This window comes from Loxodonta africana, chromosome 8 (assembly GCF_030014295.1).
Source record: "Loxodonta africana isolate mLoxAfr1 chromosome 8, mLoxAfr1.hap2, whole genome shotgun sequence".
NCBI classification, from domain to species: Eukaryota; Metazoa; Chordata; class Mammalia; order Proboscidea; family Elephantidae; genus Loxodonta; species Loxodonta africana.
Window position 1 is genome coordinate 99,888,772 of NC_087349.1, and position 16,585 is coordinate 99,905,356.

At 40.3% G+C, this 16,585-nt stretch overlaps 1 protein-coding gene across 1 annotated transcript in view; it reads right to left on the reverse strand.

The window, feature by feature from the left end:
* Positions 1-8,266: 8,266 nt before the first annotated feature.
* LOC100668333 (amphiphysin) overlaps positions 8,267-16,585 on the reverse strand; it is a 289,557-nt gene continuing 281,238 nt past the window's right edge. The window contains exons 19-20 of the mRNA XM_003406912.3: positions 14,730-14,831; positions 8,267-8,912 (exon numbers count right to left, since the gene is read on the reverse strand). Of these exons, the coding sequence (XP_003406960.1) occupies positions 8,805-8,912; positions 14,730-14,831 (210 nt within the window). The 3' untranslated portion in view covers positions 8,267-8,804. The remainder of the gene's footprint in view (positions 8,913-14,729; positions 14,832-16,585) is intronic.

A 16,585-nucleotide genomic window follows, 5' to 3' on the forward strand; every position in this document is an offset into this window, starting at 1 on the left:
GAAAATACCTCCTGGGGGGAGGGCACAGTTGGCAAACAAATGTAAAAGGGGCACGTTATTTGCATAAAAATACACTACATGCAGACTCACATACACATGGGGCATGTACACAACTTCAGTACATACTAGGAGAGTGAATTGTGTTGATCTTACAGGTAATTGGTTCTGGCTTTGGCTAAAAACCGAAGAGAAGATCCTCAGTAAATCTAAATATTGCATACAAAGTAGGATTCTCTTGAGGATTTTTAGAATTTGCCATCTATCTGTTGGTACTACCCCACTATAAAGTCAAGCCAAACCAAATCTATTGCCATCTAGTTTATTCTGACTCATAGCAACTCTATAGGGCAGAGTAGAACTGCCCGGGAAACCCTGGTGGAGTAGTGGTTAAGTGCTATAGCTGCTAACCAAAAGGTTGGCAGTTCAAATCCGCCAGGCACTCCTTAGAAACTCTATGGGCCAGTTCTACTCTGTCCTATAAGGTCACTATGAGTTGGAATCTACTCGACGGCAGTGGGTTTTTTTAGGAGTCTCCATGGAGCCCTGGTAACAGTGGTTAAAAGCTCAGCTGCTAACCAAAAGCAGTTTACATCAACCAGCAGCAGATCCTTGGAAACCCTATGGAGCAATTCTATTCTGTCCTATAAGTTCGCTGTGACTTGGAATTGACTTGATAGCAGCGGGTTTGTTTGTATTTTTTTTTCCCCTCTTTGGGAGTCCCCATGAGCTCTGGTGGTACAGTGGTCAAAGCCCTGGGCAGTTAGAACCCTCCAGCCTCTCTGAGGGAGAAAGATGTGGCAGCCTCCTGTGAAGATTTGCAGCCTGGGAAACCCTATTGGGCAGTTCTATGCTGTCCTGTAGGGTTGCTATGAGTCGAAATCGACTCAACGGCAGTGGGCTTGGGAGTCTCCATGGTATACTTTTTCTGATTTCTTTTTGTTTTGCCCTCTTACCGTTTGTTCTCATATTTTTACAGCATATTTCTCAGTGTATGGCACACTGTCATCATGAATCCACATGGGTCATGTTATGTAGTGTTATATATTTATTCTTTATTTAGCTCTCTTTTTCCCCTTCATTTTCTAATTCTACTCCTCCCATAAGAGCCCAATCTAATGTGTTTGATCTACATCCTTAGGGCCTATGTATCTGTGAAAACTATACAGTACTGTTTGTGAATAATGCATTTTTAGTTTATGTAAGTGGTACACCATTGCTCTCCAACCAGGTGGCTGCACGGACCTCCGCTTCACCGCTCGTCTCTGCTGCTGTTTGTTCACAGCTCACAGCTTACAGGCTCTGTGTTGTGTTTAGCCTTCCCCCAGTGATGGGCACTCAGATGGCTGCAGCTCCTGGCTATCACCATCAACACCTTGAGGGACACCTCACAGGCGTCTCTGTGTGCCCAGAGTAATCATTTCTCTGAAAGTGTAATCCCAGGTTTGCTGGTCAGAGAGCATACACATACATGTCTTCACTAAACACTGCCACTGCCTTGGGGTTACCTGACATTCTAATTTTTGCCAACCTGATGGCAATAAACTAGCGTCTCATTGTTTTAATAGGCATTGATCTGGTTATTAGAGAGCTGAGGGTATCTTCCTGTTCCTGGTATCCATTCATGTGTGTCCTTCCGGGACTTGCTGCTTCATTTCCTTTAAGTATAGCAAAAAGAAGACCAGCCAGTAGATGGTTAAGCGTAGTGCACTTCAAGAACCTTGGAAACATCATGCTGAATGAAATCAGTCAGTCACAAAAGGACAAATGCTGTAGGATTCCACTTGTATGATATATCCACAATAGGCAAACGTATAGGCCAAATTCAATTAGTGGTTACTGTGGCAGGCGAGCTAAGGCTGCTAACCAAAAGGTCAGCAGTTCAAACCCACCAGCTGTTCCTTGGAAACTCTATGGGGCAGTTCTACTCAGTCCTATAAGGTCTCTATGACTCGAAATCAACTCCACAGCAGTGGGTTACAGGGTTTAGGGGCAGGAGGGAGGGGGAAAGAGGAAGTCATTGTTTGAGAAGCAGCAAGTATCTGTTTATGGTGACAGAAAACTTGGCTATGGACACTGGTGATGGTCACACAACAGGATTAATGCAATTAGTGTCACTGAATTGTACATGTAAAAATGCTCAATTGGCAAATGTGTTTTTCTCTCTCTCTATGTATATACATATGTGTGTGTGTATATATATATATGTATATATATATATATATTTTACGACAGTAAAAAAGGGTGAATTTCATAGCCAGTTGGCTTGGGCCATAGCTTGGCCCTGCCACTTACATATGTGTGTGTGTGTATATATATATATATATATATATTTTACAACAGTAAAAAAGGGTGAATTTCATAGCCAGTTGGCTTGGGCCATAGCTTGGCCCTGCCACTTACTAGTTGTGTGATCTTGAGCAAGTTTCTTCATATCACTGTGCCTCAGCTTTCTTGTCTATAAAAAGTAAAAATAGTAACAACCTCATAAAGTTGTGAAGATGAAATGAATTAATTAATGTAGAACACTTAGAAGAGTGCCTGGCAATAATAAACACTCAATGAATGTTGATATATTTATTATCAATGACTACTATTAGTTCCTTGTTGATTTGCGTGAGTTTATGTATTCTAGATATTTATCCTTTGTGAGTGTTGGATGTTGTGAATATCTTTGGTAAGTCTGTCATATGTCTATTAACTTTGTTTAAAGTATTTCTCGTTAAATAGAAAGTCTTAATTTTGTAGTCAAATCGTTTTTTTTTAATTTGGTCATATACTTTAGGTACTTTGGAGTCTTGCTTAAAAAAACCTTTCCCTCTCCAATAACATAAAAGTATTCTAAATTTTCTTATACCTAATTTCAGATTTCTTTCTGCACTGATCCTGGGATGAGAGTTTCTGGGCTTCCCTGAACTGCTGGATCAATCAGTCTCTAGTTCATATGCTTGTGTAGAAAGCACTGGTGTGGACTCAACACTGAGAAGGTTGAGAGGGAGTTTATTAGTTTGTGGGAGAAACGAATGGCTAAAGGATGTCATATTTACTTTACATACAGTAAGAGAGCAGAATGGATGATAGCAAGGAGTGGACCAGTAGGGAAGGCTTTGTTGAGGACGTGAGACTTGACTGTGCCTTGAGGGAGGGGAAGTGGTGGAGGGGAATAGAAGAGGGAACTACAACATGGTTAGCAAAGGTCTGGAGGGGTGGTGGGGAGTGCAGGACAGGACAGAGAGGAGACTACTCCGACAGAAGGAGAAGATAAGTATTGGAGAATACTTGGAGGACTTTGGAAGCCAAACAGAGGCACTGGGATTCAATATGATATATAATAAAACCCTTTGTCATCAAGTCGATTCCAACTCATGGCGACCTCATGTGTGCAGAATAGAACCGCTCCATAGAATTTTAAAGGCTGTGACCTTTCAGAAGCAGATCGCCAGGCCTTTCTTCCAAGGTGCCTCTGGGTGGGTTTGAACCACCAGCCTTTCAGTGAGTAGTCAAGCACTCAACCATTTGCACCATGCAGGGACTCCTTATGACATACAACAAAGATTCACAATCAGTGTGTGTGTGTGTGTGTGTGTTCTGTGTGTAAGAGAAAGAGAGAGAGGAGAGTACTAACTTGTTGACATAGATGTTAGGTGTGTAAAAAGGATTAGGGTGTGGGGGCAAACAGGAAGAAAGAGAAGACGGAGATAAGTATAAATACAGTCTTCCTTGGCAGTGATGAGAACCAGCACTAGGTCAAGATAATGGAGATTAAAGTGCAAGATAGAATGATATTTTGAGGGAAGAAATGATGGCTGGAGTTTATAATCAGGAAAATGAAGCATCCAAGAAAACTCCCAAGTTTTTAGACCTAGGATTCTGAAGAAGGGGCACCCATTAGTGGTGGGCTGCAACGGGGTCTAGAAAGAAGTTCCTTTGAGTGAAAGGACTATGTCTTATTAATCATGTCCCCAGAGCACAGTGACTGACACTTAGTAGGAGATTGACAAATGTTTAATGAGTAAATGAACATGTGGGCTTAGAAGCAATAATAGGACACTCCAACAGAAACATTCTTTAGACAGCTGAAATACAAACTGAGGGATAGAGATGGGCTGTTACCCCTCCCACCCCTACTCCCAGCACCCACCAGGAGAAGGAAGAAAAGTTAGTCAAGGTGACAGAGGAGGAACAATCAGAGAGGTAGGAAAACAAGGAAAAATAATACGTTGGAATCTCAAGGAGAGTGTGGAAAAGTTTGATAGCATTATCAAATACCACACAAATAATTTGGTGGTCACTGGTAGGTTTTTAGAGAGCAGATATAACAGCATAAAAACACAGAGTTCAGTGACACTCATTGATGGGGAAGGATATAAGGGTATCAGCCATGTGGCAATGTTCCTACATTAGACCTATGTTATATGGCATTGGAATGTATCAGGGAGGGTTTCTGGAGAGCTAGCTTCATACTCCCTCTCCCTGTGCTGGGTGTTACAGGGGAGAGGGAATCCCAACCTACAGGTATCAGTCAACCTGAGATCATAGGCAACTGGGAATTAACGGGATGTTACTAGACCAAGAGGAAGTGTAGATACCCTTTGAAAGCTCATCAAGTTATCTAGCCTTCCTCTCAGTTTGCATAGATTTAAGGGTTCAGTCCCAATGACGTTTTAAATCAAAAAGGTCAATGGGTTTGGGGGATGTTGACATAATGTAATCTTAAAAAAGAATAACCAACAAGTCACAAAATATTTGGATGGACTATCAAGCTCATTCAAGCATATTTTATTTGGCTAATATGAACAACCCATAGATGGTATTTACCAAACTCTTGCTGTGTGCCTTGAGCTGTGCTGCCTGTGAACAGCCAGGGCTTGCCACATCCTGGGAAGCTGCATGGCTGGATAATCGTAAAATAGGTAGAAGGCAGGCAGAGGTCTAGGGTTAATAGAACCACATGGTTCTCAATTCTCTAAGTTTGCCAAGAGAAAATTGGCTACCACCTTCTCCATGCAGCTACGAAATGTTAGTCTCCGTTTTGTTTGGGTCTTAGGAAGAGGTCACAGTCTTGGAGATAGTTGCTACACCATCACTGAGAGAGACTAATTAGCTCTCCAAGGTCTGGCACATAGTGTTTCTAAGGTTTTTAGTTGGGTTCCAAGTAAAAACCAGAAGGCAGCTTGGGCTCCCTTTAAGAGTCGTGGAGTCCTAGACGAGGCAAGTCAGTCTATGTTTAAGGCTTCAGAGTGTTCCGCCATACGATTTGTGTGGGATAATGCCCTGAGCTTCAGTCACTCAATCTTTAAAATTCACTGATTTCTCATAATTTTTACACAGATTCCCAAAGGCTTTTTCTTTAATGGACCAACTGAATAGACCATGGGGTCAGGGTGGGGGTTTCTAATAGCCTAACTATAGGCTTCTTTATCTGATAAGGAGTCCCCGGCTGGTGCAGTTAATGTGCTCGGCTGCTAACTGAAAGGTTGGAGTTTTGAGTCCACCCAGAGGAGCCTTGGAAAAAAGTCCTGGTGATCTACTTCCAAAAAATTAGCCATTGAAAACCATAGAGAGCACAGTTCTACTCTAACACACGTGAGGGCGCCATGAGTTGGAGTTGACTCGACAGTAATTGTAACAGCTTATGTCATTAAAAAAAGAAAAAAGCTCACAATTCTGAACCTGCACCTGCTTTCCCTGGCAGCCCAAGACGTGATGGGTGTGGGGCTCCAGCTGGCTCAGAAGTTGTCCCAGCTTTGTCTGACAGAGCAGGCCACGGCTGCAGCAACGTGACAGCGTGTGCGTCAAACTTTTCTAGTCCCAGGGGCCTTGGGTTTGCTGAGATATCTTAAAAAAAATTAAAAGGTCAAAGGACTTTGTTTTGCAATTATATACATCCCTTAGGTTTAAATGAGGAACCCTACATGGTATCGTGAGGAAAGACACTTAAGTAGGTGTCTAATAAGAACCACAGATTTTCTTTCTTTTGTAACTATTTGAAGGTCCACGTGCCACTGGGTGTGTAAAAGGAAGCTTACAGTGCAGAGAGAAAGATCAGACGTGGCTTCCTGGGCCAAGGGCGTTCAGAATAAAGTGTAGCTACGAACTTGCTAATACACAGCCGCTGATGTGCCTACCTGGGTTGGTGAGAAGCAGAAAGGGAAAGGACAGTGCAAAGAACCTCAATAGTAATAACCACAAAAAGTCCTTGGAACCACTCAGCCTTTGAAACTGCTTAGAAAATCAAAATGAAAAATGTTCACTCCATCTTTGCAGACATTTCTGGAGAATACTCTTCTGTTTTCCCCTTATCCCTTCATTTTTAGTACACTGGAGATTTGTGGATCTCGAAAATTCCTGGGGAAAAAAAAAGTCTGATTACTTTTATTTGGTGTTTACAAAAAAAAAAAAGCCCAAAAAACAAACGCTACAGACCAGGACAAAATAGCTAAAGTTCATCTAGGAGTGTTATGTTATTGTTGCTGAGGAATGGGCTGAATTTATCAGGGATCGGGGCAATGTCCTGTCAAATTGTGTACTTCGAGAGCCGTATGAGGAGTCCTGGTGGCACAATGGCTTAGCGTTCGGCTGCTAACCAAAAGGTTGGTGGTTCAAACCCCATCAGCGACTCCAAGGGAGAAAAGACTTGGCAATCAGCTCCTGTAAAGATGTACAGCCCAGGAAACCCCATGGGGCAATTCTACTCTGTCATATAGGGCCCTACGAGTCGAAATTGACTTGTCGGCACCTAACAACAACGGGAAGCAATGTGGAGGAATTTCAGAGCTGTGGCAATTACTTTGTAGGAGATTAGTGCATTTTATGATCAGAACTAATTTTTCAGTCTTAGCTTGCAACATCGCCTGTTCCTCCTCCCAGTGTCAGGATTTCTGTAGTGAGTCTGACTGTATTTTATTGGCTGAATGGTCAGTTATGCTGCTGGGCAATGGCATGTGATCTTCTTGCACTACTAGCCTAGCATCGGCGATGACCCAGCTTCCCTGGAAATCTACTCTTGGAAAAATCTTGGGTCAATAATAGCTCTTGGTCTATTAACACTTAAAACACCGGCATCACTCACCCTCTAGGGAGCTTCCAACCATGAGTCAGAAACGTATACCACATTTTAAAAAGTCTAAAAATGCACATTCTTGATCAACTTACACTGTGTACAGAATTACATTAGCAGAAAAGAGTCTAAATCAAATGGAAGGTTATTGTTTTGTGAATCATGTTCTGTAAACAACGGCCTGACGAATTGACTTTTCTATTCCATCTGATCTGGTTTTTTGTTTGTTTGTTTGTTTAATGTACCTATGAACATAAACATGCCATAAAGAAAAGTAACCAAGACATGAGGCTGGTGTGAGCGAGAAGTGCTGATGATGAAGGCAGTAAGATTTTCAGATATGCACAGGCTCGGTCAGCACCCACAGACGGGGCGCCCGGGAGGGGCTCCATCTGCAGCTGTTATTTGTGCTCTAGTAATTGCTGGATCTCAGGGGACACCGAGTGACCCAGCAATGACCGGATGAAGAGGCTGGGGAAGGGAGGCAGGGCTATGGAGGACACTCCTTAGCGGAGGAACAAGCATCTTTCTGCACAAATAACAACTTTCAAGGAATACATCTGACTGAAACAAGAGTTCCAAGACAATGACTCATAAGAAGGAATTCGGCTAAGGTTTCACGATTACCAAAGGTTTATTGGAATGGCACAACACTGAAAACATAAGTGTTACAGATGACTTGTTGATACAGTACAACATCACCTATCTTATTGTAGGACAATCTGTAAAGATGAGTTGCATAAATATAAAGAGGTGGAAATATATAGGAGCTTTTTTTTTTTTTAAATAGTGTTCTTTTGGGGGTGAATTCATATGCTCACAGTCTAGCCAATCTCATAAAAATAGAAGCTAAGACTACTTAGCTGCTCATCCCAACTGGTCTACCTCCAGCCATAGCAGCTGGACATTGAGATAACCAGGCCCTGCTTTCTTCAAAGGGGTAACAGCTCTGACTTGCTATTTGTCATCTCATCCTGCAAAATACACGTTACGAACACAGATACTGTTGACTGTTTTGGCAATGGGATGGCTGGTTTTGCCCAGAGGCAAAACTGCGACTGTCATGCCAGACAGCAGAGCAAAGCATGTATCAATGACACTTGAGAGGCAAAGGCTACAATGAGAAGGGAAGAACTCAACTATGTATATGTAGGCTTCTGCATACACATAGCTCCAGGAGTCATGGGAACTAGCCTGTGTGACGGTGTGTGCATATATACACAGATATATGTAGTTGCACTAGAAAAGAACATTGAAAACTTGTGCAGCAGTTTGGTTTTAAACACAGTAAACTGGAAAGGATGACAGGGAGCGAGCCTGTGCTCACACCGGCGTGGGGGGTTAAGATCATCTCAGACTACAGGGTAACTCATCATGTCTTCTGCAGGGCAGCCACTCAAGGCCACACACCTGGTGCAGGGAAATTCTGGTTCTGGTCTGGAGGAAGGTAATTTAGAAGTGGTGGGAGGGAACCAAGTACAAGAGTCACCACAGCTTGGACAAAGCACAAACAAACCTGTTATCGATAATGTGGGAATGAGTGAGGACTTTTTTCCTTAATTCACTTTTTTTTTTTTTTTCCTCTTTTACATTGTTTTGCACACATGCTCCTTTGAGATGTCTTTCCAAACTTTGTCTGGCATCAGTCTGTAAATCGTTAATAATATAACAGCAAAAGTGAATGCTTCAGGTTTCCATGAAGGTTTCAAAACCCAGTAGCCAAGTACTTTCTGCAATACTTTTGGCCCTAATCCAGGCGCCGGGTGAAGTTCTCTGGGAAGAGGCCTTTGTAGGCGGCAAGGTCTCTGAACTGAAGCCAGTCTGACTCCTTCACTCCCACCAGCCAGCCTGCTTCCTGCAAGACAAAGACAGGGCTTTCAGGATCCAATGAGCCACTCGAAAAACCCGCACTACCAACAATTAATAAGATTTTCAGGGACCATTAAAACCACTCGAAAAATCCCCACAGCCGATCATTAACAAAATAATTTGTTAGATTGGTGTGTGGTTCTTCACCACAATGTCACAGATGTACATGTAGCCTGGCGTGCTTTGACCAGTGAGAAAACACGTCCCAAATAATTTGTTATTTAAAAAAATTAAAGAACGGACATTTGAAATGATTTATTTTCTATATGAAGTGTAATTAATTGAAGGTTAATATTCATATTGTAATTTTTTTTATAGCTAAGTGACACTAACTGGATTATGAGAACAGTTCTTAAGGAAGGTGGAAAAGGATCAGAATCTTAGCTGTTGCAAAGAGAAGAAGATGTGTGCAAATGTGTCGTGTACCTGGATATGACCTGACCTGTGAGTCACAGTAAAAAAGAGACCTGAGGCTCCCTGGGTTAGAATACAGGGCTCATAAGCCCATAGAAGGTTTCTATTTCAGCCTGTACCACTTGCTTAGAAGAAATAACTCTGTTCCCCAGCTAACAACATGCAACCCAAATAAACCACTATTCACAGGGCTTGCCAAATACTAAGAGCTAGACGTACACTGGATGATATTAACATTGTTGTTATAAAGCCTAATTTTTCAAGTTTCCATAAACTACAAAGTTTGATGTCATGACAGTCTTGTTGGAAACATTTATATATTCCTTGTAAATTATTACTCTTAACATTTGTCTGTTAGTGTAAAAGTGTCCCCGTAAAATATGAAGACAGCCAGCCACAGAATGGTTAAAAATCCCACCTTCGTACAGTCATAAAGCCATGGGAGACAGTGCTTAACACTGAGAAACAGAGGCCACGGTTGGCTCTTGGCCTACTGATGACAAGCAGAGTCTAGCTGGAAACAGCTGAGTCGGAAGGAACAGTCTGAAAGATACAGACTGTATGGAGCGAAACTAGCAGGGAATGACTATATTTATTACGTTAATCAGTACAGGAAGGGGATCCCACCTAAGACAATAGATGACGAGATTTAATCTGAACCAAACCCAATACACTTCAAGTACATCAGATAAAACAAGGTCTCGAAAATTAAATAAAGAAGCTGAATACATTCCCTTTTGATATAATCTGAGACTATAAACTGTCACTGCTATACAGACAAGAAATATAAGCACTTAGGCCAATTTTTGAAGGCAGAAAAAAAAAAAACACTGAGGAAAAAATGACTCAATAAAATAACTGATAATAACCTAGTTGATGAGGAAACACACCATCTTTAAAATTATGATGTTATACTTGTGAAGGACAAAGATATACTTGAAGTGAAATATGATAACTAAATATTTTCTAAATGTCTAGTAAATATGTAAGACGTTGTTTTTCCCCAGTGTCTACATTTGACTTTGTTTATAGTGAGTGAAAAATCTAATGGAACCAAGCAGAGTCAAGCATTTAAAAAATGTTTCAGTGAAGGAAAAAAGATGAAGGACTGGCATAAACCCAACATATATATTCTGAAACACAACTTACAAGGTGAAGAACGTTAGCCATATCAATTTTCAACTGAAGAAAATAGGGAAAATTAAATTTTAACTACTTAAAATATGTGGTAGACAAGTATTTTCAGTTTGGTAATGGCAAAATAACTTGTATCCGAATAATGCTCTATAGATAATAATTGTAAACAATGGAATAACTATATATACATTAAAATATATATATATATACATACATGCATACATATATAAATCCATTTAAAATATAAAGACACAGGTTGAAAGTAAAGGCATGGGAAAACATAATAGTATTCATACCGTAAGCATAAGAAAGCTGGTTTAAACTATATTTATATCAAACAAAGTAGGCTTCATGACAAGCAGTATTGCCAGAGGTAAGAGGTAAGGAAAAACATGTGAGTGTGTATATATGTTTGTCGTGCTGTTGTGCAGTTTGTGGCTTGCATGTTGCTGTGATGCTGGAAGCTATACCGCTGATATTTACACACCAGCAGAGTCACGCATGGTGAACAAGTTTCAGTAGAGCTTTCAGAATCAGACTACAAAGAAAGGTCTACTATCTACTTCTGAAAATTAGCCAATGATCCAAACCTTAGAGATAACAAAAGAACACTGTCTAACTAGTTTGCTTTGGGCACATCATCAGGAGAAATCAATCTCTGAAAGAGAACATCATGTTTGGTGAAGTAGAGGGCCAGCAAAGGCAAGTGAGACACCCTCAGTGAGACAGACTGGGATAACAGCAGCAACGCGATGGACTAGACCATGCCGGTGACTGTGAGGACGACGTAGGACAGGCAGTGCTTCGTTGTGTCGTACATGAGGTCGCCGTGAGTCAGAGTCTACTCAATAGCACTTATCTATCTACAACTCACCCACACACACACATCAACTATTTGAGGTATTGGACAGTGACCAAAAGAAGGCAGTATTCAACCCTGGAAAGTAGAGAAGTACACTGGGTGAGATCTATGCTAACACAGCTTTCCCCATAGGAATTCAGGGCAGCTAGAGCTCAATAAGAATAAAAAGATCCATTTTAAATATCCAGACAGGTTGAAAGTAAATGCATGGGAAAACATACAGTATTCAAACAGTAACATGAAGAGAGCTGGTTTAACTCCATTTGTATCAGACAAAATAGACTTCAAGACAAGGAGTATTGCCAGAGGTAAGGAAAGACATTTCATGATAACAGAGGAGTCAATGCATCAGGAAAATTAAGAAATCATAAATACGTATGAATTTAATAACACAGCTTCAATATGCCTGAAACGAAAGCTGACAGAACTAAATAGAGAAGTAGACAAATCTATACCCATGGTTGGAAATTCTAACCTCCCTCTCATTTATTAATCCTAGTATTCTAGTAGTTGTTTTACAGATTCCTTAGGATTGTCACATAAGTAACCACGCCATCTGCAGAGAGAGGTTTCTTTTTTTTCTCTCCAGTGTTTATTCCTCTCATTTTTCTTTCCTTAAAAAATTTTTTTTTCTTTCCTTTTTTAGTGTACCTTTAATACAATGTCAAATCAAGGTGGGAAGAACAGACATCTTAGAGGGAAAACTTTCTCCATCTTTTACCGTAAAGTATGTTGTTACGTGTAGAATGTTTATAGATTCCCTTTATTGAGTTGGAGCGGTTCTATTCTGTTTGTAGATTGCTGAGAGTTTTTATAATGCTTAAGTGTTAGATTCTGTCAGATGCTTTTCCTGCATCTACTAAGATGCTCATAAGGTTTCCTTTATTCATACGGTGAATTACATTGCCTGATTTTCAAATGACCAGCCAACCTTATATTTCCGGAATAAAGCCCACTTGTTATTCTTTTTTTGAAACCCTGGTGGCGTGATGGTTAAGTGCTAGGCTGCTAACCAAAGGGACGGCATATTCGAGTCTGCCAGGTGCTCCTTGGAAACTCTATGGGGCAGTTCTACTCTGTCCTATAGGGTCGCTACGAGTCGGAATCGACTCGACGGCACTGGGTTGGTTTTTGGCTTTAGTTATTCTTTTTATATGTTACTAGATTTCATTTGTTAAATCTTGTTAAATTTGTCAGGATATTTGCATCTGTTTTTAACGAGGGATATTGTCTGTAATCTTTCTTCACGTTACATCTTGTCAGGTTTTTGTATCAGGATAATGCTGGCTGCATAAAACGAGTTGAGAAGCATTCCTTCCTTCTCTATTTTCTGAAAGAGTTTGTGTCTAATTGATATTAATTCTTTCCTGAATTTTTGATGAAACTCACCAGTGAAACCCTCTGGGCTGGAAGTGTTTTTTGGAGGAAGGATTTTTTCTTTTTCTTTTTTACAAATTCAATTTCTCAATAGTTATGAGGCTACTCGTATTATTTAATTTTTTGTGTCCATTTTACCAAGTGGCATTTTCCAAGAAACGCACAGTTTATTGAAGTTGTTAGAACTGTCGTAAATTTTATCACACTACTTCCTAATTATCCTTTTAATGTGTCTGAGATGTGTGGACATAGCTCTTTTTGCCTGATAGCGATAACTTATACTTTACCACTTTTGTTTTTGAAGAGTCCTTCTAAGCTTTTAACAATTTTATTAATCCCTTCAAAGAACCAATGTTTGGCTTTATTGATTTTAATCTATTGTGTGTCTTTTTTATTGTATTGACTTCTGATTGTATTTTTTCATTCCTTCTATTTGTATTTAACTAGATTTATTTTTACCTTCTTAAGTTGACAATATAGAATCAATGATCACTGGGGAATTTTTTTTTCTTTTTTTTTAACTTATGCTGTGTATGACCTGTGGACTATTCTGAAATATATTTTTTAAATTTTCAAATATCGGGGGCTTTTACAGATATATTATTGGTATTAACTTATACTTTAATTCTCTATGGACAGAGACATTTTTGTTTGTTTGTCTGATCCAGTGCCTGATCTGTGTTGGTAAGGGTATTGTCGAGACAAAAAACAAAATGTAAGGACATGGAAGCCTTAACCTCAAAAACAGTGATGCCTAACTTTATTTTGGGGGGAAAAGGCTCATAAATCTCTTTGAGAATATTATATAAATTATAGTTCTTCACTCTAGAAACAAAAATTGTCAGTAGACACATTCATACACTTTGCATTCCATCTCGAGGGCTCACAAATCCTACGAACTAGAACAAAATGGAGTTCTCAGCACCTAAACATCAGATCACTCTGCCAGAGGGATTTCTTTTTTTTTTTTTAAAGAAATTAAAAAAAAAAAAAGTTGAAGTATAATTTAAATACTGTAAAATGTGTATATCTTTATACAGTTCAGTGAGCTTTGACAAATGGATACACCCATGTAACCCACACCCCTATCAAGATATAAAGCATTTCCATTACTCCAGAAAGTTCTCTCATGACCTTTCACTTCCCAGTCACTTCCTACCCTCACAGAGGCAACCGCTTTCAAAGGTGATTTTTAGTGTGTAGAATTTAGGGCTTATAAGTAGCCCTGAAGTAGAACAAAGCCCTATTTAGAATTCTCTGCTCTTGCGATGACTCTCTCTTTTACCTAGAGGCTCTCAGCTCTTGCGTCCTCTGCAATGAGTTTGTAAAACTAGTCCTGGTGCCCTTCCTATGGCAAACCATCTGAAAGCCAGAGGGATGGCAACCAGGGAAAAGCAGGCTCGGAACTAGATGCCTAGGCTGACCTCTAGTTCAGGAAAAATCTACTGCAGCCCACTTCTGTGGGTAGGGGTTTGGAGTCAGTATCCTAGTTAGAAATAAAGACCTCCCTTACACAGAGGCCCCTTTACCAAATATCTCTAACCATCTAGCACTGTGACAGTGCCTTTGGGACCTCAGTAAGCTCTCACTGGGAGGATGTCGTTTCCTACCTCTGCAGGCATTAGTGGGCTCGCCGTCCAGTTTTTTCTGTCTCCCCAAAAGTCCACTGGAGATGCACTGCTCTCCACTGGTTAAAAGCACCCCTGGGAAGTCTATGGAAGTAAATGTGGGTAGTGTCTGCACTTACCGAAGACTGGTTCAGTAGGCCAGAGGTAACTCCCTGGAGTGACTATGATAAGAAATGGTCATCTTTTTTGCATAAAAAAATACAGAGTAACAGCATTCCACAAAGGTGTCCTGAAAACCTACAGTTAATGCTGAGTCGTTGTCACAAGCCATTGTCAGAGATGACACGCAGCTCAGGAAATAGAAATGTCTTCAGAAGGCCACTGTGTCCAGTGACCTTAAGAAAAAGAAATACATCCTACAGCACTTTCCAATCTCATCCTTTACCTGGTCAGCTTCTGAGTCCGATGGGACCACCAGCACCACGTCACCCCTTTGTAAGTTAAGTTCATCAGAATTTGCTGCCTCAAAGTCATGCAGTGTTTCTACCTGCAAAAGAGTATAAAATAACCCATTAATTTAGGAAAAGAAAGGGAAGTAAAATCAAAGTCTCCCAGCTAAATTCTCAGCAGACATTCTCAGAAGCATCTCCAAACTAGATAAAAAAATTAAGATACGTATCACGCCCCACGGGAGGAGGGCTGTCAGGGCAGAACGGAGAGCTTATTCTCTGTTGACTTGATATGCCTGAGTCTTACAGACTGATACTGAGGCCATTTGGTTGTGGACTTAGCAATGCAATGTCTGTCCCCTGCAACAGCAGAACAGTAGTGCATGAATTACATTTTTAATTATCATAATTCTTTTAAAAGCTGCCTTTTATTTATCACTGATGCTTTACTATCGTTTTCGTTTCCTTTTTTTTTTTTAAGCTTGAACTGGCTAGCTCAAAGTTCCTCTAACCTTAGCTTCTGAGAGTTAATAATCAGGAAAACCATCACACGCATGTTTTAAGGGAATGAATATTTAATTAAACCCTGAATCAATTTCTTTTTAAATAAACTTCCTCCCTTCCCTATCCTACCCTTTAAACCACAGCAATCTCTTTCTTTTCTTTCCTCTTTTTTTTTTTTTAAGATTTCCTTAATGTTTTATTATAGAAAAATAAGTTTAAAGTAAAAGAATAGTATAATGAACCCCCTATGTACCCATAGCTCTGCTTGGACAACTAATAACTCATGGTCACTCTTATTTCCTCCATATCCCCACCCTCAATCCACCTCCCAACCCCCATCCCACAAGATTAAACAATCTGTTTTTTAATGCATATTTTTCATATACGGTCATAAAGTGTCAAGCTGGAAATGACTATCTGACTCCAAAGTTCATTTCTCTGATGAGAAACTGAGGCCCAGAAGAGTTACGTGATGGGGCTCAGCTTGCACAGTACTTAGAGAAGCCAAGGTTGGATCCCAACAAGCCTTGGCTTTGCATGGCACACTGCTTCCTTTCTTTCTCGTACTCTAAAGAAAACAAAACACACGAGGATACAGTGCCCTCACTAACCAAATGTTTAATATTTTTTCATGCTAATTCATTCATAAATTCATTATACCCATTCCCATCCCCATTGGATACAGAATGGTAGCAGTTACTTTCCAATGAACTGAGACAGAGAATGAATATTACAATGCAGCTTGCACCTCCTCAACCGCACAAATTCGACACAAGAAAAGAATCTGAAATGTGAAACATAAAATCAAATTACAGAACTTAAAAATCCCAAACAGTTGCCTTTTAGGTGTTTCCCGAAAGTTCTTTATAATGTCTGTTTGGTATATGAAGACACCAAGTAGTCACAGGATGGCCATTCTAAGAAAAACCTTCTTCCCATCAATTTAGGCCTCTTTTTTGTTTGTTTGTTTAACTCCCTCTCCAGAGAAAATCATTAACACATTTATTCACTTATTTAAAAAATATTTATTGATACCCTACTCAGTACAGTACTGTAGTAGGTAGGAAGTCAACCAATAATTCATGTGTCCTACAGAGGCATATAATTCAATCAGGGTGCAGACTAGTAAAGGCAATTTCAAAACCATGGTCTGTGGGCTGGGGGCACCCACAGAGCACCAGGGAGCCCAGAGGAGGGCAAGAGCAGTGGAAGGAATTCACTCACTTGCTGCTGGGCAATCACTCCATCTACAGTGACCTTTCCTCTAATTATTCCTTGTTAACATAAGGAAAGATATTACTGTAGTGCATGCTTGTTCAAACCATTGCCATTGAGTCATTTCCGACTC